The sequence below is a fragment of the Ambystoma mexicanum genome, chromosome 7q (genome assembly GCF_040938575.1).
Source record: "Ambystoma mexicanum isolate Mex_15411 chromosome 7q, UKY_AmexF1_1, whole genome shotgun sequence".
Lineage (NCBI taxonomy): Eukaryota > Metazoa > Chordata > Amphibia > Caudata > Ambystomatidae > Ambystoma > Ambystoma mexicanum.
The window spans coordinates 518,933,885-518,960,973 of record NC_090941.1 but is presented as its reverse complement, the minus strand read 5'-3'; the positions used below and the strand labels follow the sequence as shown (position 1 = coordinate 518,960,973).

Genomic DNA, 27,089 nt, shown 5'->3' with positions numbered 1-27,089 from the left:
CGGACGTGGAAACACCAGCACCATCACGAGATGGTGCGGGTGTTTCCACTTCCCCATTCCCATTGAGTCCTATGGGACTATGGGACTCAATGGGAATGGGGATTTACCGAATTCCGCCTCCGGAATTCCCGGGATACCAGGGTCGTAATGCCCTGGTATTTCCGGGAGTCATGGAGGCGGAATGGTAATACGAGTCTGGCAGTAACCAGGTGGTTTTACCGCCTCGGTTACCGCCGGACTCGTAATGAGGCCCAATGTGTTTCAGAGCGCTTCAAGGCAAGGGAGGGAACAAGGGAAAATACACTGACATTCTTACAGGGCATGAACAGTAAGGATGGGAATTAACTATCATACATGGCCTGAAGACATGTCAGATAGTGCAAGAGCTAAGACATAGATAAGGAAGGGAGAGTGGGAAGGAAATTGAAACAGACAGGCGGCTACCGTACTAGGCCTGACGACATTTCTGGTAGAGCCGGAGAAAACAAAAGGTGAGGGAGAGGGGTGCAGAAAGGGAGGGGAGGAACAAAACAAGCGACTGTCGTACTAGGCCTGACAACATTTTAGATAGTGCTGGGGGGAGGCAAAAGGGGAGTGGGGAGAAGACAGACGAGGTTGCTATCATATTAGGTCCATGGACAATTCTGAAGAGTAAGTGCATAGAAGAAAGTAAGGGGAGGAGATAGGAAAAGGGAGAAAGGGAGAGGAGAGAACAGAGTAAGCAGTCAAAAAGAGTGGATAAGCAAGGGGGGAGAGCGAATACAATTACAGAAGTCAGTAGTAACACATAATGTTGCAAGCTGGGATATAAAATGAAGATGGGAACAGCATGATTCAGGGCCACCATGAGAAAGGGTGACGCGCCGTCAATCAATGAAGTCCATAAAAGTCAAATCCAGCATTGGCCACAAGACGGTGATAGTGAAACCAGAATGTATCAGGACAGACTCCTGCAGAAGCAGGCTGGAGGGGGAGGGGACAGGGTAGAAGAATCAAGCAAAACAGGCAACACCTGTGTGTGAGAACGGAGGGGGAACAAGGGAACATCACGGGGGGACCTGAGGGGTGGGGATGGCCTGTGTGGACAGAGGGAGTAAACACATGTTGGTGCATGCTTACCTACTGTCTGAGCAGGGGTTCAGGCCCTGGATCCTCCTGGTATGAACAGGTCCAAACAGGAATTGCCCTTTTCTTTGTCTGCCCTTCCCTTTGGACACCCGGGCGAGAGACGCCCTTGATCTAAGAGTTAAGAGCAGGAAGGAAGAGGCATGGCTAAGAAGGTGTGTGGTGCTTAGGCCAGGTGATCTAGATCCACTTGAACCTACTCCTCATCTGCAAAGGAAAAGAGGCTGGAGGGCTCCTTAAATAGGGAAAAAGAGCGGCAACCAGGAAGGCACCAGGTGGGCGGCGCTTAGGCCAGGTGACCAAGATTCACTTGCACCTGCTTCCCATCTGCAAAGGAAAAGAGGCTGGAGGGCTCCTTAAGTAGGGTAAAAGAGCGGCTACCAGGATGGCCCCAGGTGGGCGGGGCTTGCTAAGTGAGGAAAAAGGGCGGCAACCAGGAAGGCACCAGTTGGCCGCGGCTTAGGCCAGGTCCCCGAGATTCACTTGCACCTGCTCCCCATCTGCAAAGGAAAAGCACACCCTTTTCATTCAGGAAGAGCACTTTTTGGGCAGCTTATAACTTCGCACCCCCCAGACGAATCCTCACAAAACTGCCAAAGAAAGTATATGGCTCCGTCAGATTGATCCTGTGAAGTTTGGTGAGGAGGTTTCATTAATGGGGGCCAAAGTTATAAGGGGGGTCCCAAAATGTGTGCGTTTTCTCATAAGGGCAATGGAATAAATAATTTGCTCACGCCTACAGCCCAAACTGCTGGACGGACTTTCACCATATTTGCGGCAGGAGCGCTGGCTTGGTCCCAAACAGGCCTCCAGATAAGGTGCATACTCGGCCTTTTTACGCATGCAAATCTTGTAAATACAACAGCTTTATTATTTTCCTGTGAACATTTACACACAAGTTTAGAGCAGAGGGTCAGGTTACTTGACAGAAACCAGAACGCTGCTTTTGATTTCGATATACATGAATGTAATTGCAAGCCATGGAGAAAAGCCTCTGAAACAGAATGTATTTCTCTGAAGCCTTTCAAAAAAAGAAAAGCACCCTGTGATAAAGCGAATGGTTTTTTTCCATTCAGTTTCTGCTGCGTTGATGTGAATGGAGCAAACAGAAGCACTTATTTTCCTAGCTTTTTAAGATTGGATAATTAATAAGATGAAAAACTGAGTTGCAATTGAGAATTAATCTTTTTTAACAAATTATGCTTTTCTTTCCAGTGAAAGCAAACCAGTATTGCACATTTGTATTTTTCAGAGTTACTGTGCTGTGTACATAATCATGCAAAGGCAGATTATGTTTACTCTTCTAATTTAATGTACACTCTAATTATAAAAACAGTGTGTAAACTGAGTATGCATGGTCTAGTTTACATCCATTCAAACTTGCAGTCAATGGAGTACATTATAAATGGTAAGTGGCAGCAGAGTCTTTGCTCAAGGGTGAATGATTGTCATTACACCTCTCACAGGTGTTATAGCCTCTCAAATCTCAAGACTACAATTAAAACATCCAAAACCTAACTCTCCAGGAAGTGCAAGCGCTGTTCAAAAATAGTTACATTTGTAATTAAAATAGAAACTCAGCAAAACCTGTCTCTTTAATAATCCAGATAGGTATTTAACTTTATGTAGTGCTTCATACGTGGTTTTTCCAACATCTAGGCACTGTGATTATTATACCTCAGTCGATACTCAAGTTTGCCAAACTCTGAAGGATTTTAGCCAATAAGATGGATCAGCCAGTTGAGCGCTCGTTGCTGCGATATGTGTGTGATCTGTAGGTTGTAGGTTTGAATCCCAGCAACGCCAACTCAGCCTTTCATCCTTTTGAGGTCGATAAAGGAGTACCGACTTCGGTTTGGTGATAATTGTGATAAATATGTTCCATGTACAGCGCTTTGCCAAAAGCGCTATATAAATAACCATTTGACGATTAGATTAGATATTAATTTTAGCATGGAGTCCTTGCCTCTCTGCTCTCATCATAACATTGGCATGACATTAGGTGGTAATAGCTCCAAAAATTAGGACTTTCATTAAACATCAAAAGACAATTCTGCTATCGAACCTCAAAACACACAATACAATTTCATGTTTGCTTTACTATGTAATTGGCTAGGTTTTTATGTTTTCAACCTTTAAATATATACAGGAGAGTTCAAGTGGCCAGACCTTAGAGAAAAAATGAAAGGTGTATTCTGTCACAATGCAAAAAGCTTGCAGCATAGTAATGATTTCCATATATTGTTTGCAAACGTTGGCTGGATGACATACATTTTACTCTCTTGCAAAGGAGAAAAGTCATTTTTACTCTCTTGAAATCACATTTACGCTCAAAGTTTAAAAAACGGGGAGTAAAATACTCCCACCTCAAAATCTTATCTGGAGCACTGGTCCCAAATGCAGGCTTTTGTACATTTAGTGTAAATCCGTCCAGTAGTTCTTTTTAAAACTACCAAAAAGTAGGTACCAAAAAAAATTGGGAGATCTGGGCTTGGTCCGTGGACTTCACTGTTCGGTCTGAAGACGGGCCTCCGATTGGTCCAGAGGCCGACGTGAGGTCCGCAGACATCGGACAAGCCTGCTGATTGGATGGTAAAATGCGTGAGGTGCATCATATTTTTGGGAAATGCCTGCAATGTTGGATTCGCGGACATCCACTGTTGTCCACGAACATCGCAGTGAAAACATGTTAAAAAACACAACATTGCACTTGTCAAACTAATGAAACTATGTCCTGCGAGATGAGGGGTGGTGAGGATGGGATGGGATAAGGCCTTAAAAAGCAAAATAACTGGCCTTTTCTTTTCCCCGATAGCTGCAAACAGTCTGGGGTAATCCTGTGATGTTCACGGGCATCTGTGCTTATTTGTGCATTACAGGGTTGGTGAAAAGCAGTTTTTGGATGGCACTGACATTTGTGATGTCATCTTTGATGTCCTGTGTGTTAGTCTTAGCAGTGCACAGTGGTGGCGTGAGTTATGGTTGCTTAGCTTACCATAACTGGTGAATTTCTGAGGTTTTTCAGTTTTACTTGTAACCATGGCCGTGTAGTTATGGTTAAGTTATGGTTAAGTTGCTGTTTCCATAGGAAGAACACTTTTTGGTCGGCCTATAACTCTGCTCCCCCTGGATGAATCCTCACCAAACTTTGCAAAAAAAGTGTATGTATGGGCCACTCTGAATTTATTTGCTCAAGTTTGGTGAGGTTTGGTCCAGGGGGGGAAAAGTTATAGGGGGGTCCCAAAACATATTTTTTCCTTCAAAGATAATGGGAAAAAACTTTGCTCACGCCTACAGCCCAAACCGCTGGACGGATTTACTCCAAATGTGGCAGGAGCGGCGACTTGGTCCTGAAAGCATGCTTTTGTTAATTTGGTGTAAATCCGTCCAGTAGTTTTCTTTAAAATGACCAAAACGTAAGGCGCAAAAATGTGTGATATCTATGTCCACTGCGCGGACACACTTCCCTGTTCTCTCCACGAACAGGACACGGATTGGCCAAGCGGCTTGCGTGATGTCCGCGGACATATGACATGCTCTTCGATTGGCTGTGGTGAAGCGTGAAGTGCGTCAGATTTTTGGAGACGCCCGCCATCTTGGATTGTTGTCCGGTGTCCACGGACATCGCAGCAAAACATATTAAAAAAACAACATTGCACTCGTGAAACTGATCAAATAATGTTTGGGAAGGTGAGGGGTGATGAGGATGGGATGGAATATGGCTGCAAGAAGCACAAAATTGTGTTAACTAAACAACATCCGAACGCGAAGAAACTACGTAGCGGTGTAGACCATGTTCACGCAGTAAAGCGCATGTGCAGAACTACTTCACCCGCTCTCGACATATAACGCACCAGTCAAAATGCGCACACACTTTCTTTTTCAAACTCGCACATGTGCCTCATCTGAACACGCACACGTGTTGTAGAAAACACGTAGCTGCGAAGACCATGCACACGCGCTGTACATAACACGTAGCTGAAAAGTACACACACACGCGTTGAAGAAAAACAAGCAGAAATGACATGAATCCAAGCTCACAGGCGCCTCATCTGAACATGCACACGCGCTGTAGAAAACACATAGCTGCGAGGACCACGCACACGTGCTGTGAAGTGAAGAGGGGCCCTGTATGGAACCCCGCCTTTCCTTTCCATGGTGGCCATCTTGTTAAAGGATTTTCCTCCCTACACCGGGACGCCGCAACACCCCGGCTTCTCGCTTTGGGAACCTAGGGTGGTAATGGTCTTCATCCATTTAAAAGGACGTTATGGTTACGTTGCACTAATAAAAACCTATGATATACAGTAAAAAAAAACTTTGTTAAAGGGACGTTATGGTTAAGTTGCACTACTAAAAACCTAAGCAATTCAGTAAAAAAAAACTTTAAGGGGACGTTATGGTTATAAGTAAAATCGAAAAACCCCTGAAATTCGCCAGTTATGGTAAGCTAAGCAACCATAACTCGTGCCCCCACCGTGCACTGCTAAGACTAACACCCAGGATCACAAATATCATTGATGACATCACTGATGACATCACATGTGCATTTACATTTCATACAAGGGGTTGTGAATGTAATGTCAAAAAAGTATCAGGGATTATCGGGAGATGTGTAATACACTACATAGTTCATTACGCAATGTAGTGTTCTAAAGAACATTCCATTGCAGTGTGCTTTCTAGTACAGGAACTTATTCATACAGAAATGTAGGTATTGGCTGCAGCATACACCACAGAGGTGCTATATTTGTAATTTTCCAAAGTTATATAAAAAAAATGGTGAATGCTTCTGTATTAGACTTTTCCGTACTGTGAAACATGTAGAAATTAGCTAATAATGCATCACTTACTACATATTTCTACTAATACACACAAAACATAAATAGAGTATAATGCATACAAATATGGGGCATATATATGGAGAGTACAATAAGCAAACAAGAGGCAGTATCATTAGCAACTGTGTATTATGTACATGATTGTATTCACGCACAAAAATGATTGCTGTGTTTCAGTCCTGCTTCTTCCCCTATGTTTATGCATCATATGATGCGACTGAACTCTAAGGAAAGTAGTGTAAGAATATATGAGAAGGGTAATGTCTACAAATATAGTACCTTTTTGAATTTTCCGTTCATGCCTCAGTGAAGAAAACGACCTGGCCTAGATATGTCAGCAAACAAAAAAGGAGCCAGACATGTGATGTCATCAGGATGTCATTAATGATATTTGTGATGTCATCTTTGATGTCCTGGGTGTTAGTTTTAGCAGTGCACGGTGGTGGTGCGAGTTATGGTTGCTTAGCTTACCATAACTGGCGAACTTCAGGGGTTTTTCGATTTTACTTGTAACCATAACGACCCCTTAAAAAAGTTTTTTTTACTGAATTGCATAAGTTTTTAGTAGTGCAACTTAACCATAACGTCCCTTTAACCAAGTTTTTTATATATATATATATATATATAGAGAGAGAGAGAGAAAGAGAGAGATGGGGTTAAGTTAATAAAAAACTTGAAGGGGTATTGGGGTGGGGATGCCACATATATATGGGGTAAAAAAGGGTTAAAATTGGTAATTTGGTATTCGCTTTTTTCTCGCAGTGATCACATAGATCCGAAATAACACTAGCACCCTAATTGTGGAGTGCTAATGTTGCCCTTGAAATGCCACTTGCTTATTATTTTATTTCAGCATGGATGAAGGTGGTTATTAGGGTTCTCATTCTTATTTTGATTATGTTATACTGGGCGTTGTAACTGCGATAAACAGGAGAGGACAGGGAAACAGAGTTTTTTGGATCACTTAAATTCTTTGGTTTGGGGGCAAAGAGGAATTTGTCCATGTCCTAGGGTCATTAAAGTAGTGTGTGCCATTGTCCAATCTTAACACTTCTCATACCCTCCACCAGCAAAATGCTTCTCACTAGAAACTTGGCTGCAGATTTGACTTCTGGATGTGCACATAGACCAGCCTCAACCCAACGGGAGACGGGACACACCACTACAATTAGGTAACGGAAGGTGTTGCATTAATCTCCCATGTCTGCATAATCAATGTGGAGTTCATGGAATGGCCCGCTGGGATGAGGTAATGTACCTTGCACCATCCGGGGTGTTTGCCCAGTATTGTATTTTTGGTATTAAACACAATTAGAAATAAAGACATTTAACAACTCCTGCAGATTGGGCACATACCAATCTTCCAGTATGTCTGCAGCGATGTGCTGCTTCGACATGTGTGAGAGGTAGTACAATTGCTCAAGCGTGACCATTACCAACTTGTGGGGCCTTACCACCTTAGCTGTAGTGTCCTCCCTCCATAAAAGGTATATGGGAGATTGCTCACACCCTCTCTTTTGCCGTAACAGTTTTTCATCTTGTGGTCCTTGTAATTCAAGAATTTGGGTAATCGGTGAAGAAGTATACGGAACTTGCAATTGTAATTGCATTATCGCTATCTCGGGGTATTCTGAAATGTCTGGTGCTGGCAGATAGGCCACTTATTTTGTTATTTAGCCTGCTGCATCGTTCCCAAGAGAAATTGTATCTATGTTGTTCGTATGAGTGCCCCATTTCACCACTGCCACTAGAGTGAGCCGTGACAGGGCATAAATTAGTCTGTCTAAAAAGGCAGCGTGCTGCACTGGGGACCCATCTGCTCTTCTAAATCCCCTTCTTTTCCATCAAGACAAACCTGAATGTACAGTAGTCGTGACGTAAACCGAGTGCAAATAAATGGCCACTCGGCAGCCGTGAGATGCTTCTAGCGCTTCAATTAGTGCAATGAGTTCAGCTGCTTGCGCTAAGTAGTGCATTGGTAGTCTCTTTTGCACTAGTACTTCATATTCTCTGTCCACTAGGTGGACGACTGCGGCCCCTGTGTGCCTCTTGCCCATCTCCTGGTCAATAGTAGCTGACCCGTCAACAAAAAACACTTCCCCTTCAACAAGGGCATAATCTTGTGATTTTGGAATGTCATCGTCCGGTCCCTCCTATGAGGCACAGTCGTGTACGTCATCAGTGTCAAGAATCACTTCTGTCAGAAAAGTCACTGGGTGTACTGTTTTACAGCGTACCATGTGAATGTTAGGACTGGCTAGTATAACCTCATAGGTCAATGCTATCTGTGTGGTTAGGGTGGATTCAGACCTTTCCAGAATGCCAAATACTGCATGCTCTACAAACAATGTCACAGATCACCCCATCGTAATAGTGGCTGACTTTTCTATAGCGAAATCTGCAGCATCCAGAGCTTGTTCACACGGAAATTGGCCCTGCATAACTGAATCCAACGTATCACTGTAGTATGCTAAGGCTTTGTGGCACATTGTACTGTTCTGGGTCAGTACTGCAGTTATCATCTGCCCATCTGAGTGTGAGAAGAGGTAGAAGTCTTGTGTATAATCAGGTGTTGCTAGGACAGGTGCTGTGGCAATAACATTTTTCAACTCTTGGTAACTAGTTAGCATCTCCTCCGTCCATGTGATCGCGCTTTTTGTCTTTTGGGCGTTTTTGAGTGCCTTCCGTAGTGTCCGTGTGTACGTCTTGTAGTCAAAAATCCATGCCCTGCAATAATTACACAACCCTAGCAATGTCTGCATGTACTTAACTGTCACTGGTTGAGGTGTGCTGCATACTGCTGTGGCACGTTCTGGTGTTCTTTTTTTTACCATTAACAGAAAAAAGTTTCCCGAGGTATAATACCTCCTGATGACAATACTGAAATTTCGCCCTTTCCACTTTATGCCCCTTGTCTGCCAGTAAATGCAATATTGTGATGGAATCCTCTCTGCACTGTTGCTCACTATTACTGCACACTAGCAAGTCATCTACGTACTGTGTAATGATACTCGGAACGTGTATGTTGCCCAAGTCTGCATCGAATACTCTCTTGAAGATACTAGGGGACTCACAGAACCCCTGGGCCCACCACTTGTTTTGGAATTGCCTGTGACCATGCGTAAACGCTGTGAGAATTTGGGAGTCAGTGTTCAAGGGAACCCAGAATAATGCGGTTTTCATGTCAATGACAGTAAAATAGGTTGCTGCAGTAGGTATGTTGCATAGTATTGTAGCGGGGTTAGGAACAACTGAAAACTCAGCATGTACTATATTATTCAGAGGGTGCAAATCCTGGATCCTTCTCCAGTTAGTCTATTGATTTCTTGATGGGGTATATAGCCATGTTGCAGGGTGAATTAGAGGGTACACTAATGCCTTGGTGTAATAGTGCTGTGATGGTGTCCCTCCTCAGCCTCCTTGGACAGTAGGTACTGCTTTACTCATGGAAATACTGCTTCTGTTTTAGGGGTACTCTGTATTGGGGCAACGCTCCATAGGAGGTCTACATCTTGGGGATCCATTGTCCATACATTGTCAGGCACCTCTCGTAAGTCGCTCTGAGCAAATGATGGGATGCTTTCTGCCTCAAACATGGGGCATGGGACCTGACGGTACTGTATCATTATTTCGCATGGAACACACACTGCCAGGACAATCTCCCCCTTGTCATCCTTGTCCGCAAATAAATCACTGTCATTTACTTCCTTTAAGGGCTGAGCTGGCTCTACGCACAACACTGTATGCCACTCTCCTCCATCTCTGTCTCTATGAAGACCACCCTCTCCTTTGCCACCAGTATCCCTTCTAGATCTAACAAAATGATGTTCTTGGGGCTAGGCCGACCTGAATAAAAAATCGGATGGTATTCTCCAGCACTTGTGACAGTTTACTCTATAATACTGTGACCCCCGTAGACAAATAAATCGGGATGCACTTGTATTCCTTGGGTGGCTGTCTCACTCCACAGTGCATGCATAACCACCATTGCTCTTATATGGCACATTCATGAGGTGGAACACACTACTCCTCTCTCAGTAAATGAGATAGTCATGTTCAGCTTTGAAATCAGCCGAGGGATTTGTTAATCTCCCTAATTATAAGCAAGAGGAAATGGGCAGAGGAAATCCCCGCACCAAAAATGAAAGAGTCCAGCAATATGACACATTTGTCTGTTTATTGAAAGCTTTCGGTACAGGGATCAAGTGAATGACCAATGAGCAATTCTCCAATACTTTCACATCATTTTCAGGCTCATCACAGTCCTTTAAGGGCCTGTGATATCAGAAAATAGAAGTTACATTGCCAAAAAACCTAAGGGAACACAGGATTGGTTAGTGAGGTGAACTACATATGGATTACATAGGGGTTAGTAACCCTATTGGCTAGGCAATATCTGGTGGATCCTCCTGCGACAACCTCCTAAATGTTACAACTGCAGGTATATCAGTTCAGGGCGCTGTGATTGGTCCTTGCAACAAAGTGTGAGCTAGCCTGGAAGGTGGATAGGGATTGGTCAGCAAGGGTCTTCTCAGCCTTGGCGCTTTGGTAGGGTACAGCCCATGATCAACTATTCAAGCTAGTGGGAAAGGCTACAAAGGTGCTGCTTGTACCTAACAAGTTACCATCTCCGATCCTCTAGGCCTTGAGACAGAACATTAAGCTTTCATCCAGGTATTACTTTTGTGTCATCCTGCCTTCGGTTTGATGGGAACAATGGTCTCTGTCTGGCTTAGATAAATAGGCCCTGTCTTGCAGCTTTCAGTTCACGTGTGTAAGGGACACATACTTAATTTTCCTGCTTGCTTTTACTCTTGCAGGTGTCGCATCTCTCCTGTTAACTTGAAACTTTCTCTACCTCTGTGTCCTTGCAAGGCTGTGCACAATAGGTACACTGGCATTCTCGTCCGTGTGTCTCAGCAAAGTCAGCATGTCAGGCCACTCTCTGTATTGTCAACCTCTTCCAGCATCTTCCATTCATTTCAATGCGGCTGTGGCTTCCATCTGTATTTACATAGCCATTAATGTTAGTTGCGTTTAAGCGTCAGCAAGCAGTTCATATGCATTCTTGTGCATCTCGCGGTTACTGCATAGCGAAGGTGTGTCCATCCTCTAGATAAGTGAGTGATAAAGAATGTGTGTGTGCTTCATGTCTAATTAATCTACCTTGTGATCTTCGTTGTGGCGTCATCAACTTCCTTCGTGGTTACAGTCAGTCGACTTGATCCATCGATTGCAGATGTATCTCTTCAACCACGTCATCAGGATAGGGTCTAAATGGCTGTATGAGTGAATAACGTTTCTCCAATCTGCAATGTGTCGATGATGGGGAGGAGGGGGCCAGGAAGGATGCACATCTTATTTCTGTGGCGTCAAGATGAGGGTAGGACTGGTGCAACGAGGGCCACATTTAGGTCTCCCTCTTCAACTTGCGGAGTATGTCCCATCCTGACAAGTTAACAGGGGATGTTGTTAAGAACAATAACAGTACTCTTACTATCCTGTCCCCAACCTCAATGGCCAATACATTGGTAAATTGGAGCGATTTCACTGCCGCAGAGAAGCCCTGTGTGTCCATGACCTCACCTGACAAAGACAGATGTCCCTTGGCGATACAAGATTTTGTTGCTCCTGTGCCCACCCTAATAATTAAGGGTCTGTCTCCTATCTCTATGCCCACAAAGGGTTCCTCTTCTGGGTTGGCAGGGACTGACGGGACTAGACATGCTAAGTTTCTCTGTGGGCTGTCCTAATCAGGGTATGTGCTTGTCCCCTAGAAAACAAAGGGGTTTCCTCCCACCACACTGGCCCCTTGGTAATGGGTCAATTAGGCACTGCTTACTGTTAGTCGACTGTGGCACCTGCTGCTGCGTAGGCTGTACAGCATATGTGGGTGGGCCGCTGGGTACTGGACCGTGCAACTGTGTAAACTGTGGATAGTGAGCAGGCGGGGCCCTGGAGGGCGGCACATTGTACGGTCGCATATGGAGGCATCTGCTGGTTATAGGCAGCCGCTGGCCTACTCTTGCGAAAAATGTCCCATCCTTCTACATGTCCAAAGCTGTCCTGTATTTCCCCAACTGGGACCCATTGTCATAATGCCTACCCCCGGAGCACCAGGCCAGGCGCAGCACCCCCGGAAGCAGGCATCATGCCCTCGGGTAAAAGCCCAGCGGCCCCTTATAGGGGCTCTTTGGACTCAGTCCTGGCGCCTTTGGCGCCAGGCTCATGTTGGACATCAGTCCTGGCGCCATAGGCGCCAGGCTCATAAAGGGAGGTGTTTTGTGCACTTACCTGATGCAGACCATGCTGCACGCTTCAGGCCTCCCTGTGACCTGAAAGGGACTATTTTTTCATAGGGACTATTTTTTCACTCGGGCGTGGCCAGGGAAGGATACATACCTAGTTGGGGAAGGATACATACCTGGGACTTCTTTGGAGGCTATTTAAGCCACGCCCAGACAGCAGCTCATGCTTCGCGTTGTTCTGCTTCCTGCAGCTTAACGCTCACCGTGTCTGCTCCTGCTCCTGGACTCCAGCCACGCCCACCTCGAACCTGGAAGACCTGCAAGGAAGGAAGAGAAGAGAAAGGTGAAAACCAAGGACTATTTCAAACTTCTTACCTGCATCCGGAATCTTCTCGCCAGCATCCCTGAAGAAAGACTTCCATTTAAAAGCATCCCGTTGCTCGCTGCAGCGCCACGCTTCACTCACCTGTCCTCGAGACATCTCCCGGCTCCATCGCGGCTGTCAGCATCGGATTCCACATCTCTGCACCTAGGGGAGAGAGGAAGAAACAAAAGGTGAGCAGAAGGAACACAGAAGGAAAGCCTGATTAACAGCCATAATACTTACCGGCTTTTCTTCCACATTTCGGGTTGGCGCCGCCCAGTTGGCAGGTACCGTACCCCTGCCCCTATGGGGAAAGGACAAGAGACATTTTTGGCGAATGATAAGGACATTTAGAGGGGTCGCCCTCATCACTACTCACCTCGGCAGTTTAACCCCTCGACGCATCGCCTTCATTCTGCACCTGAAATAAAGGACAGATCACAGGTTAGAAAGACAACATAAAGGGGGCCTCACTTGAACTTTGAACTTTCATACTTACGGCGCATCGCTCAGGAAAGTCAAGTGGATTTTTCCAGCGCCATTCTGAAAACCAGTGAAGTAACTGGACGAACGCACGCCCCTGCACCAGAAGTTCATCCTTCCAAACCATAAGGTGAGCTTAAACCGGGGTTTGGAGGAAGTTAGAGAGGAACGAAGGGGGAAAGGGGGAGCTAGCACACTATTCTGCAGACTGTTAATCCCCTTTCTCATCTGCAGAAGGATATTCCTACGGGCCAGGCAAGCACGATTTGGAGGTCCTGTCCAATCGGTGTTCCGGGTCCTGCGCATCACGCTAGAAGAGGCCACAGCAATCCAGACTAGACCAGCGCCCCCGTGGGAACCAGGTGAGCGTTACAGAACGCGAAGCCTTCCTACAAATTCCCACCCAGGCGCTATGGAAACCTCCGAAACTGACCAGTTGGCCCAATTACTGGGGGAATTACGGGCCGAAGTACACGCCGCTCGTCAAGAGACTAGTGCCCTCAGGAGGGAAGTGATTGTAATAAAGGATAGAGCTGATGACCTGGCTAGACAGCTTTTGCAAGGTCAAGCTGGACAAACTCCTTTACCCGGTTCCAGGGGGAACCCCGCTCCTGTGGTCGCCAGTAACCCGGTGCAGATTAATCTACCTGGAAACATGCCGCTGTCCCCACCTGAACCCTTTGCTGGGAACCCCAAACGATTCGCCGTATTCATGAATCAGTGTCGTTTGCACTTCCTATGCAGACCTGGGGCCTTCCCTAATGATCAGACCAAGGTAGCCTTTGTGTTGTCATATCTCAGCGGCTGTGCTGCCGATTGGTCAGTCCCACTGGTAACTCAAGATGACCCGATTCTTCGTGATTTTCAAGGATTTCAAACAAGCATGGAAAGGTTATTTGCTCGACACTCCCAGGGACAGGCTCTGGATGACGAACTTCTATCTCTGCGACAGGGCAATCAAGACCTTCTATCCTACATTGCAACCTTCAATAGACTGATTGTGGAAACTGGTTGGCCAGAGGATAAAAGAATCATGTTATTCTATCGAGGTCTACGCGGAGAACTTAAAGATGTCCTGGCACAAGTTGTAAATCCGCCCCAAGAATGCACTGAATTTATAGACTTAGTGGTCCAATTGGATCACAGGCTGCAAAACAGAAAAGCAGATCGGTCCAAGTTTGAAACCCGGGTGTTGGCCAAGACCCACGCTAACCCCAAGGGGGCTGATGGCTCGGAGCCTATGCAAATCGGAGGGGTTAAAGGACCCTTAACTCAAAAAGAACGGGAAAGAAGACGACAGATGCAATTATGCCTTTATTGTGGGTCCTCTGGACACTTTCTACGAGATTGCCCGGTTAAGCCGCCCAAGAAGGTGGTAGGAGCCGCTGATAAAATCCATGGAAACTCTGTATCGGGAAACGACCACGCCCGGCAAGCGGACCCCTTGCCGAGCTTGAAAACCAACTCTCAGACCTCGCATTTCATTGTGCCAATGGTCCTCATAGATCCGGAACAGCCTAAACGGTTGCATCCTATTAAGGCATACATCGATAGCGGGGCTATAGGAAACTATGTGGATCGAGAATTGGTCTCTAGGATAAACCTCCCTCTGCATCCTAAAACCAACAAAGATGTCATCACCACAGTAGATGGAACCGAAATTGCCTCTGGACCGGTAACACATTCCACAGCTGAGGTGACACTTGTAGGTCCGGATGGCCATCGGGAGGCAGTTGTGTTTGATGTAATCAAGGCTCCACAGTTTCAGCTTATTCTCGGAATACCTTGGTTAGAGACACATAATCCTCGAATTGATTGGCGAGCGAAGAGAATAACCTTCCCGGATTGTGCACAAACCTGCTACCCAGAAAATCCAAAGATTAATCTAGCATCAGTAACCTCTGTCCCCGTGCAACTACCTCTAGAGTACTAAGACTTTCAGGACGTCTTCCAAAAGGAACAGGCCAACACGTTACCTCCTCACAGATCGTACGATTGCCAAATCGATCTGGTGCCCGGTGCACAACCCCCTTGTAGCAGGATTTACGCCCTTACTGAACCAGAGAATCTGCATTTGAGACAATATTTAGATCAATACCTCGCCAATGGTTTCATTCGCCCGTCAAAGTCCCCGGCATCCTCAGCTTTGTTCTTCGTGCCTAAAAAAGAAGGCGACCTTAGAACTTGTATCGATTACCACGCATTGAACCAGATAACTGTTAAAAATCGTTACCCTCTGCCTCTGATCCCTGAACTCCTTGACCAGGTGAAGGACGCTTGCGTATACACCAAGTTAGATCTCCGGGGGGCTTATCATCTGGTACGAGTAAAAGAAGGCGACGAATGGAAAACGGCCTTCCGTACAAAATATGGACTATTCGAATACCAGGTGATGCCTTTCGGGTTGTGCAACGCGCCTGCAGCCTTCCAATTCTTCATGAACGATGTCCTTCGGGAACTCATCGATGTCTGTGTTGTCGTGTATATCGATGACATTCTTGTGTACTCCTCTTCGGAATCTGATCACAGAAAGCATGTCAGGGCCGTCCTAGAGAAATTGCGCCAGCACAAACTGTTTGCCAAGCTGGAAAAATGTGTTTTCCATACCACCGAGGTTGAGTTTCTCAGATTCATCCTGACACCTAAAGGGGTCTGAATGGATTCACGGAAAGTGGATGCCATCCTCAAATGGCCATCACCTAGTTCGGTGAAAGGTGTCCAAAGCATGCTTGGTTTTGCCAACTTTTATCGCAGGTTTATCCCAGAGTTTTCACGTGTGGTGCAACCCATCACTGCACTCTTGCGAAAAAATAAACGTTTTGAATGGACCGAGGAAGCCGAACAGGCCTTTCAGGAGTTGAAAGCTAAGTTCACGTCCGCACCTATTTTGAAGCACCCGCGTCCCGATCTCCCATATATAGTCGAAACCGACGCATCCAGCTTAGCCATGGGAGCTGTCCTGTCTCAGAGAGACCCTGAAACCAACCAACTGCACCCCGTAGCATTTTGGTCCAGAAAGTTCTCGCCGCCGGAGATAAATTATGCGATCACCGATAAGGAACTATTAGCCATTAAGTCCGCCTTTAAGGCTTGGCGGCATTATCTCCTCGGCGCCCGGCATACCATCACCGTGATCACTGATCACCGAAATGTACAATATTTAAAAACTGCCAAGGCTCAATCGTCTCGACAGCTCCGATGGGCTTTGTTCTTTGCTGAGTTCGATTTTGTAATCACCTACCGCCCCGGCTATAAGAATGGTAAGGCGGACGCTCTATCCCGAATTGGAATGGAAGAAATAGACACAAACTCAGAACCTGTGCCGATTAATTCCCGAACAAAGAATTTTGGGGATAACCACTTTACAAACCCTTGAAGACATTCAAGCACGAGTGAAACAATTCCTGGACTCTTCAGCCTTGCAGGATTGGATCAAAAGGGGGTCTAACTTTTCAGTCAAGGATGGCTTACCTTACTTCCAAGGACGCTTATTTTTGCCAGAAAAGGAATTGCAAGAACTGGTTATTTCCCGTCATCATGATACCCTGATGGAAGGACATCCTGGCATTGCCAAAACAGAGGAAAAGGTTAAACGACAATTCTGGTGGCCTTCCTGGCGAAAGGATATTAAATCTTTCGTGATGTCCTGTGGAGTTTGTGCCCAAAACAAAGGTCAAAAGACAAGACCCGCCGGTCTTCTTCAGCCCTTAGACATTCCACCAGCACCTTGGCACACCCTGTCACTAGATTTTATCACGGACCTGCCCTCTTGTAATGGTTACAATACTATTCTGGTCGTGGTGGATTTATTTTCCAAAATGGCCCACTTTATTCCGTTGAAAGGATTACCTTCAGCCTTTGCTCTTGCCAAGGAATTCCTCGAAAATATCATCCGTTTGCATGGATTCCCGTCCATACTAGTCTCCGATCGGGGAAGCCAGTTTATTTCTCATTTTTGGAAAAAGTGTTGTCAATTGGCACAAATCGACGTAAGACTCTCGACCAGCCACCACCCACAGACCGATGGTCAGACGAAGAGAACGAACCAGACCCTTGAACAATATCTGCGATGTATGTTGCACCAATCGGAGGGTAATTGGAAGGACATTTTATGGGTGGCTGAATATGCATACAATACCTCGATACACTCTGGAACTGGTCAGAGCCCCTTTTATACCCCATATGGACATCACCCTCGTACTTCAGACTTGGACTCACCTCTGAGCCTTGAAATGCCCGCAGTGGACCATTTGCATTCTACGATAACTGAAGCCTTCAAGGATGCAACTGCACATTTGCAACATGCGAAAGGGAAATACAAAAAGAATGCGGATCTGCATCGAAGAGAGGCGCCTCCATACCAAATAGGGGATCAAGTATGGTTGGCTACCAAACACCTATCACTCAAGGGGCCTCGAACTTTTAATCCAAGGTATTTAGGCCCTTACTCGATCAAAGCTATAATCAACCCAGTGGCAGTCAAGCTCGATCTACCAGCTAACATGCGGATTCACCCCGTTTTTCATGTGTCACTTTTGAAACCAGTGCACCCAGGAACCAGATTAACAAAGCCACCAGAACCGATTCAGATAGATGGGGAGCCTGAATTCGAGGTGAAGAACATTTTGGATTCTAAGATCTCAAAATCAAAACTTTTATATCTAATTGATTGGAAAGGGTACGGGCCTCAGGAAAGGTCTTGGGAACCCAGTGATCACGTACATGCTCCTCGGCTGGTAAAAAGGTTCCATCGGAATTTCCCAAACAAACCGAAACCTCCAGAAGGAACGACCTTGGGAGGGGCCTTGGGGGGGAGTGCTGTCATGATGCCTAACCCCGGAGCACCAGGCCCAGCACCCCCGGAAGCAGGCATCATGCCCTCGGGTAAAAGCCCAGCGGCCCCTTATAGGGGCTCTTTGGACTCAGTCCTGGCGCCTTTGGCGCCAGGCTCATGTTGGACATCAGTCCTGGCGCCATAGGCGCCAGGCTCATAAAGGGAGGTGTTTTGTGCACTTACCTGATGCAGACCATGCTGCACGCTTCAGGCCTCCCTGAGACCTGAAAGGGACTATTTTTTCATAGGGACTATTTTTTCACTCGGGCGTGGCCAGGGAAGGATACATACCTAGTTGGGGAAGGATACATACCTGGGACTTCTTTGGAGGCTATTTAAGCCACACCCAGACAACAGCTCATGCTTCGCGTTGTTCTGCTTCCTGCAGCTTAACGCTCACCGTGTCTGCTCCTGCTCCTGGACTCCAGCCACGCCCGCCTCGAACCTGGAAGACCTGCAAGGAAGGAAGAGAAGAGAAAGGTGAAAACCAAGGACTATTTCAAACTTCTTACCTGCATCCGGAATCTTCTCGCCAGCATCCCTGAAGAAAGACTTCCATTTAAAAGCATCCCGTTGCTCGCTGCAGTGCCACGCTTCACTCACCTGTCCTCGAGACATCTCCCGGCTCCATCGCGGCTGTCAGCATCGGACGCCACATCTCTGCACCTAGGGGAGAGAGGAAGAAACAAAAGGTGAGCAGAAGGAACACAGAAGGAAAGCCTGATTAACAGCCATAATACTTACCGGCTTTTCTTCCACATTTCGGGTCGGCGCCACCCCGTTGGCAGGTACCGTACCCTGGCCACTATGGGGAAAGGACAAGAGACATTTCTGGGGAATGATAAGGACATTTAGAGGGGTCGCCCTCATCACTACTCACCTTGGCAGTTTAACCCCTCGACGCATCGCCTTCATTCTGCACCTGAAATAAAGGACAGATCACAGTTTAGAAAGACAACATAAATCGGGCCTCACTTGAACTTTGAGCTTTCATACTTACGGCGCATCGCTCAGGAAAGTCAAGTGGATTTTGCCAGCGCCATTCTGAAAACCAGTGAAGTAACTGGACGAACGCGCGCCCCTGCACCAGAAGCAGGATGGAGAGTTCATCTTGCCAAACCATAAGGTGAGCTTAAACCGGGGTTTGGAGGAAGTTAGAGAGGAACGAAGGGTGAAAGGGGGGAGCTAGCACACTATTCTGCAGACTGTTAATCCCCTTTCTCATCTGCAGAAGGATATTCCTACGGGCCAGACAAGCACGATTTGGAGGTCCTGTCCAATCGGTGTTCCGGGTCCTGCGCATCACGCTAGAAGAGGCCACAGCAATCCAGACTAGACCAGCGCCCCCGTGGGAACCAGGTGAGCGTTACACCCATCCCCCTGAAGCCTCCCTTCCTCCTTGTGTTCCTGCAAACCCCCCTGTGTCCCACGAGTATCCTTCCTGAGGCCACCCCTGATACTGCAGTTGAAACCCACCATTCCACTCGTAGCCTCCTCCCCAGGTAGGTGTCGTCCATGCATCTGCCTATGCTCCATCTGTGCGTCCTGCAATGCTGCCACTACCACCTCTTCTACTGAGATCGTTGCCAACTTCTTCTGTACTAGTTTGGCTTCCTCTGTTTGTACTTGTCCGATTTCCTTTTCCTTTAGCTGTTTGCAGTGATGTATAATTATGGACTGTATCTCTGCCCACCCCTTTTCCTTGATCCCCACTATCTTGTTGAGTGCCTTTTGCACCTCCTTGGGGAGCCCTTTTTTAATGACAAAATAAAAGAATGGGGTTGATCAATCCCGTGACTCGCCCGTCTTTGCCCGCCACATCTCTTGCATCTGTAAAATATACGAGCAGGATCGTCATCATCCCGCATTGTGCGCTGCATGATTGACTGAAGGTCTCAGTGCCGTCCACACCTGTGCTCTAATGTCATTGAAGTAAGCCCCATCATGAATATCGTCCCCCAACCGCACTCCAGGATACCCCGCTTTCACCCAAATGTCTGCCTGGTCCCCTAGTATAGCAACAAATACGCTTTTTAAATCCCCTACTGCCAGAGTGATGCAGTCGATTTGCTTTTTGAATGCTTAAATCCATTTCCCCGCCCCTGCTGTAAGGGACGACTGGTCCTAAATCAAATAATTTGTATCCAAGTGCGGCCATGGCACATACTGTACCCTCCGTGGTCCTTTATGAAACAGTGGAAACTGCGTTCCCAATAACCTTTTTTATTTTCCTCTTGTCCACCTGTTTGCCTTCGGCTAGCGCCATAGGCCCATACCGATTTGTCAACCTTGTTCCCCACAAGCTCTCCACCCGTGGTGATACCTCAGGTGGATCTTTGTCCTATTCCACGTCGTCCACTGTGTCCCATTCCTCCTCCCCAGGTCCTCCTCTGATCCCTTCTTCTGACTGCACTGTCCTGTAATCCAAACGTCCTGCCCACCTTCTTCCTCTTTCCCTGTCCTTCTTTTCGATATGTACATCTTTAATGGCCGTACTATAAAGCCGGAACAATATGTCCCCAGCTCTCCATTCGTCCATCATGATGGGTGCCTTCTGCCCGTCCCTCCTCGCCACCCTCAATCGTGCCAATTCCTCCTCCTGTGTCCTCTTTAATGCCTACTCCAACTCTTTTTGTGGTTTGCGATCTTAAGTTCCCTGCTCCTGCGTGCATGCGGCTGCAGACGCTACCAGTTTGGAAGATTCTGATATTGGGCCTGTAGGGAGGGAGAGGGCGAAGCAGTGGCTGGCAGAGGGACATATGCTGGCTTTGTGTATCCTGATGATGCATGTGTGGAGTAACACCCTACTGGGAGCTTTTTATGGTCTGGGGCACCTGTCATGATCTCTGCTTCCAAAAGATCAGGACTTGCCCGACTCCCTTGGAAGCAGACCCATAACCCCGGTTCCGAGTGCCAGCCAGTCCCAATTGGGACCTTTTGGACCCTGTCCTGGCGCCAGTGGCACCAGGCTCATAAAGATGCCCAGTCCCAGCGCTGGAAGCGCCGGGCTCATAATGCTTGGGTGGACTTACCTGCAGCAGACCATGCTGCTTACTTACCTGCCAGTTGAACCCCTGATCCTCTTCTGTTTGGGACTACTTTTCCTGTTGGGTGGGGCAGGAGCCACTCCCTAGGTTCAGAACACTGGAACTCTTCTGGAAAGCAGGAACTCTTTTCTTACCTAGGCGTGGCTGTGGAAGGAGACACCTAAGCACTACAGGAGGCTATTTAAACCACACCCGATGGATGAATCTTGCTTTGCGTTATTCTGCATTCTCTGCAGCAGAACGCTCATCGTGTCTTCTGCTTCTGATCCTGGGCCTAAGGGAACAAAGGCTTACCATCCTGGAATCCAGTCTTCAGCAGCACCTGCAAAGACAAAGAAAGAACAGGTTAGCCCTACGGTCTTCAGTGGCAGCGCATCTCTTACCTGGTCCATCGGCTGTCACCAACGCCTCGCGCTGCATTCCGGCATCTGAAAGACAAAGGCTTACCTACTCTTCGCATGCTCCGGAGGTCTTCGCACTGCATTCCGGCATCTGAAAGACAAAAGCTTACCAGCTCTTTGCACGCTCCGGAGGCCTTCGGCGCTGCATCCCGCATCTGAAAGACAAAAGAAGGTGCGTTTAAAGACATTGGGCAACTTTATTACTCACGTGCCATTACTCCTTCCCACGCCGAATCCAGTGGGTATTCCAGCACCCTTCAGCTTCTCTAAAGCTCCGAACTTGTACCTGCAAGATAAAAGGGACAGTTAGTGCGCATCGTGAAGCAGGCTACAAGCGCTTACTTACGTGCTTCCAGGCGCTTCTATTCCTCACGCGGGTTCGATCCTCAACTCTCATCAGCCCGCCATCCGCCATCGCCGGAACCCTGCAAAACAAGAGATATCATTACAAAAGACTTTTAAGACATTTGAAGTGCCCAGAACTTACCGTTCGTGCAGTTAACGACGGACAGTAGTCCTCTGAGGTCAAGAGGCCTGCACCCTTATCCAGTGAAGAAACTGGTTACGGCACCCTGCCCCGAGGCAGATGGAGAGCTCGGCGTTCACTTACCTAAGGTGAGGGTGTTAACCTTTGGGGTTCTACAGGAGCAGAGAAAGGGAAGAGGAGAGAGGCACCCAATAACCCCAGTTCATTAATCCCATATTTTCTATCTGCAGACATCTTACTCTTCGAGTCAGACATACAGTGCACAGAGGTCCAGCCCAAAGAGCCAACCGTGTGTTACACATCACCTTTGAAGATACGGCATTCACCCAGTCAAGACCGGCGCCTCTGCGGGAATCAGGTGAGCGTTACAGCACCTGTGCTGATGTTGCACTTGCCTGTGGTGCAAGGAGTTCTTGTGCAGATGGGGCCATGGGGGTGATTTGTGTCAGGGCGCATGACCGAGTGGGCCGGCCTCTGTCTTCATGCAACCAGGTGGGACTTCTTCTAAGTCTTCTACCATCTTCCACAACTATGACACTTCTTTTCTAGTCTCCAATTTTTACTCTTATATTTTGCTGCCAAAAACATATACATATGTCCTAAGACCTCCTTGTTATTCTTTACCTGTTCAGGCCATGGTTTAAACATCTCTAACACCCACTGTTTTTCTCTTATACAATGGCGCGGCTGCACACATATACTCTAGCAGGGTTGTTGGCTCCATTTTAGCCACCGACTGATCTATTAGCTATACGATTGTTGCTTATTCAGATTCCGATCCAGCAGTACCTAGTCATCCCATTGCCCCACTCCTTCCTGTCCAAACACTCTCACTCGCTCCCCTGGTCTCGCCATGCCACCCGTTCAGCCCTCACTCCAATATCGCACCAGCACGCTTCATGCTTTCACACACCCACACTCCACTTTGCTCCACATATTCTACACCCCAACCCAGGAACCCTCCTTGGACCACAGCAATACAATAACAAAATCCAATATAGCACACCAAAAATACTACTTTTCATTCCCACAATCCCTTTATATCGGGCAGAGGGAACCTAGGCCCACTCAGTATACAGAGCCTCTACCCTTGTTCTCCTTTTATCTTAAAGATACAGCGCTGTCTTCTTCCCCAATCGGGAAGGATCCCTTTACTCCATCGTCCTCTTATTCCATATGATAATAAAAATATGTCAAAACCGAAATGCACGTGATCTTTCTACCAAACACTGACACATCAGTCGGCTTGTCACCACTTCCCTACCTGTTCGCCAACAGGCACGCTTATCCCTGTTTCCCCTCCCACGTTGTTTCCTCCTGCAAAAGGTGCACTTACATCTATGTGCTCTCCAGAGTTCTTCTGTCATGGGGTCCCATCAAGGGCCTGCGCAATCTGGGAGCAGCACCCCGCTCCAAAGAACAGACAGGAATTCTGGTAAAATGCCCCCTGTAAACCACTCCAGTTTGTGCACAATGGGACTCGTCGCTGAAGGTAGGCGTGGCCTCTCCAGATGTGCGGCCAGGAATCCTCTGTCCCTGTGAAGGGTCGGGGATCACGTCAGGGTCACCACCATATTTGTAGGGCATACTGCCAACAACCAGAAAGTAAAAAAAAATCCTCTTGGTGCACCTCTTGCAAGGATAACAAGGTTTATTTCTTAAATAGAAAGGAAAGAACGTGTTGGTAGGGGCATTTAATTCTGACTGCCATGGAGTGCACTGGTTAGTTCAAATCAGACAAGACATTTTAAAGGAGATTGTATTTTGTACGTAGGACCCTGGTTACATATGGGTCAGAGGAAGCCATGGATAACAGAGAAATGGTTACATACATTCAGTCGATATAATACATACTCCATGAGCAACAGCAAGGTAGCAGCAACTTAGTGGTGAGTGGAGAGCCAGTTTTTTATGCTGGCTTTGAAGGAGAGGAAGGAAGTTCCTGTCTGAGAGGGATGGGGATGGAATGCCATCATTTGGCTGCTTGGACCGGGAAGCTAGCTCCTCCAGCGGTTTTGAGATTGAACCTTGGTTCCACCAGCCTATGGTAAAGAGAAGGTCTGGTGGTGCGTGTAGTTTTGTCACGTGACACAACCAATATACAGTGTTCATTCCCTACCCTCATTGGCTAGCCCCTATGTACATACCATATGTTCCCTATAGAACCTTGGCTGATTGGCTGCATCTATGCCATTTCCCTTCTACATGGTCCTTGCCATCTTGGGTTCTGTAGACATGATTCGCTGACCAATTAAGAATGTTCCCCACCCCATAGGCAACTCACGTGATGTGCACCTGGTAGTTGAACATGAGCTCAGTGGATACTCTCGAGGTCAAGTTGGCCCTCTGAAACAAGAGGCACTTCTCCTGATCAGACATGTAGGCGTCCGCTGTGCCTCCCCAGGGCAGAACTAGATTTGTTGGCATCACCATGTGCACCCCGTAGTACAAATCACTGAACAGCGTGCTGTGTGCTCCCTCCTTAGTAGCAAACCCTCCCTGGGTCTTCACCTGGGCCTTTTTGGAATTCCACTAATCAATTGGATTTTAAGGGATTTAGGGGTGCCGTTTTCAGGCACCTGGTAGCTCAAATAGGATGACCACCCTCCTGGAGGGCGCTAGTGCCTTAAATCTAGGGTAGGATGTATTGGCAGCACAAGACCTTGGCCCCGGCACCCAGGGCGTGCAGAGCCCTACCCGTGCTCGGCCATTCACATTCCTTTCTGGTTTCGCCGGCCTGCAACATGAGACAATGGATAGCTTTTCTATCAGGACTGAAGACCTTTCTGTTTAATGCCTCCGCTGGGAACGGGGATGGGAAAGTGCTTTGGGACTTGGTGCCAGGTTGCACTGCTGCTTTCACCGCAGACTGCGCCAACCTAGGCCTTAATCATAATATGGCAGCACTACAGTTTTTTCTGCCGTGGAACGGAGGCGGACTAATACGTTGGTCACTCTTGTCACTTTTAATGCTATATTGTATTAACACACCAGTATTCCCCCTGCACCTAGGTCTTCTTAGGACACCTAATCCACTATGCCTTGTCGTCACAGACTACCCCTGCTTTGCCTATTGCACACCCTCCTCCCCTCTACAGCAGCGTATCTTAATTTCTTTGTGTACATAATATATTTTCCTCAACTTGAATCGTTTGGGGGTCAGGGGAGCTAGACATGCATCCCAACACCACTGAAAACCGTTAAGATGGCCCTGTACTTGGTATCAACATTAGATGCACTTTCGTAATGTATGCCAAATCGGTTTGTTAATTGTAAAGGTTTTCATGGGAGACAGTTCTAATCCGTTTTCATCATTTGCTTTCATGAATGCAACACACGATTCCAAATCTGTTCATCCTCATTGCTCAGTTAAGCCGATTGTACATGAATTTCACCCAAACAAATGTGTTTATTTTTGTTACATCGACTGTACCGTTGGTAAAAATGTGACGCATGTGCTTTCCCGTTAACAACTGAGTGGTTCAAACCAAAAATACCTTGTAAATAAAACATAAGCATTTTCTAGGTAGTTCCACCTAAATCATTTTACAGACATTCAATTTTAAAGTCCTTTAAAGAATTTTGCACTTAAATGTTGACTTTTGAAATAATAAACTTAATTTTCTTTTGCAGGCCTATTTCATAGATAGACTTCCAGATTTGACATCGATATGCCAGACTTTGGTGTATGTAAACTTGTCATTTAATGATTTGCATCAATTTCCTACTGAGGTAAGTGTATTCTGAGATTCAGATAAGCCTGTTTTTTGCATTGTAAAATGAACATAGAAAAACATTTGATTTCCGTGACACACTGATAGGTTGTTAAATAATTATACTGGGTGTAATGGAGTTACCTCTGGAATCATCCCAGAGGTACTCTGGGGTCTATTATGACCAAGGTAAGCCACCAACTCCCAGGAGCCCTCTTATATGCTTTGCAGTCATTGCTGAATGGAAATGCTCTGGTATCTGCCACCAGGAGGAAGTAGAGAAACTGTTTGGTACTACTTTTTAAAGAAGGAATAATATGTGGAGAAAGAAATCCCGAAAAATTCAGGGAACGTTTGCTTGCCATTATTATAGCACATGTGGTAGATTAGCAGAGAGTTTGGGGCTCCCCTCTTCAATCAATACATAGACCAGGACTCTTTGACAAACATACTTCAGATGCCCAAGCCGGCACGTATCGTGGAGCGGGAAAGTACACAGACCAAGTGTGCACGCTTTGCATGAGTAGTCCTGACAGCAAGCCAACAAACTTTATCGCAGCCTTGCCAGCCGGAAAATAGCACTGCCTGACCTCCCTGATGCTGTATGTTGTGTGAGAAATCATCCCATCTGAGCGTCAGTGAAAATACATGCTATACACACGAGGAGGAAGTAGAACCATTAGCCACACACCAATCACATAACCCAAAACTAATAACCAACCAGGACTCCCACTGGAACAATTAGTGCAAAGTCACATTATAAATAGAGGCAAATCCTCCAGAGTAGGAGGGTGTTAGGATGGTGCTCTAGAGAGTTTGTGTTATTTAAATGTGAGAAGCAGGAAAGCTGAGAAACTAGAGGTGGCCAAGACAAACAGGCCAGAATGTGAGAGACTTTGGAAACAGGAGGTGACCCAAGCCAAATAATCCACACTGTAAGGGAGATCACACTTGCATGACTGCTGGATGACATTGACCAGGAAGCTATAACAAATATTAACAAAAGGTGGGTGCTACTGTTTTACTGTAATATCCTTTAAAGCCTATTCACAAACTCATTATTCTTCTAGTTCTCAAATGTATCACTCTCAACCATGTGTTCTCGCTTTGCCCTTAAACAGGCTACAAATATTAAATATTTGGTTTACAAGTCATTTCAAATCTCCCATAACTCAAGTAATTTCAAATAACACTACATTAATTAATAAACACAATTCTTTTTAATTCTGAACTGAGGCAGTGTTCATACATGGGTCCAATCTTGCCAATGCATTTCGGACCTTGTCCGTCCTCAGGTCTGAACCATGTGTACCAACACTCCAGATGTGAACTCTGTAAGTACTTACAACCGCATCGTTGCCGGCTCTGAGTATTTACTCGTTTTAAGCGCGGTACGACTAAGGAAGGGGGTTGAATATTACAACCTGGCTATCTACTGTGGATAAATGAAAACACAGTTCACATCTGGAGTGTTGGTACACAGGGTTCAGCCCTGAGGACGGACAAGGTCCGAAATGCATTGGCAAGATTGGACACATGTGTAAAC

The 27,089-nt window shown here is 46.7% G+C and overlaps 1 protein-coding gene across 4 annotated transcripts in view; it reads left to right on the top strand.

The window, feature by feature from the left end:
* LRRC63 (leucine rich repeat containing 63) overlaps nucleotides 1-27,089 on the top strand; it is a 418,560-nt gene that overhangs the window by 272,797 nt on the left and 118,674 nt on the right. For all 4 annotated transcript variants that reach the window (XM_069640387.1, XM_069640384.1, XM_069640383.1 and 1 more), the window contains one exon: nucleotides 25,464-25,562. In XM_069640387.1, coding sequence (XP_069496488.1) covers nucleotides 25,464-25,562 — 99 coding nt within the window. The remainder of the gene's footprint in view (nucleotides 1-25,463; nucleotides 25,563-27,089) is intronic.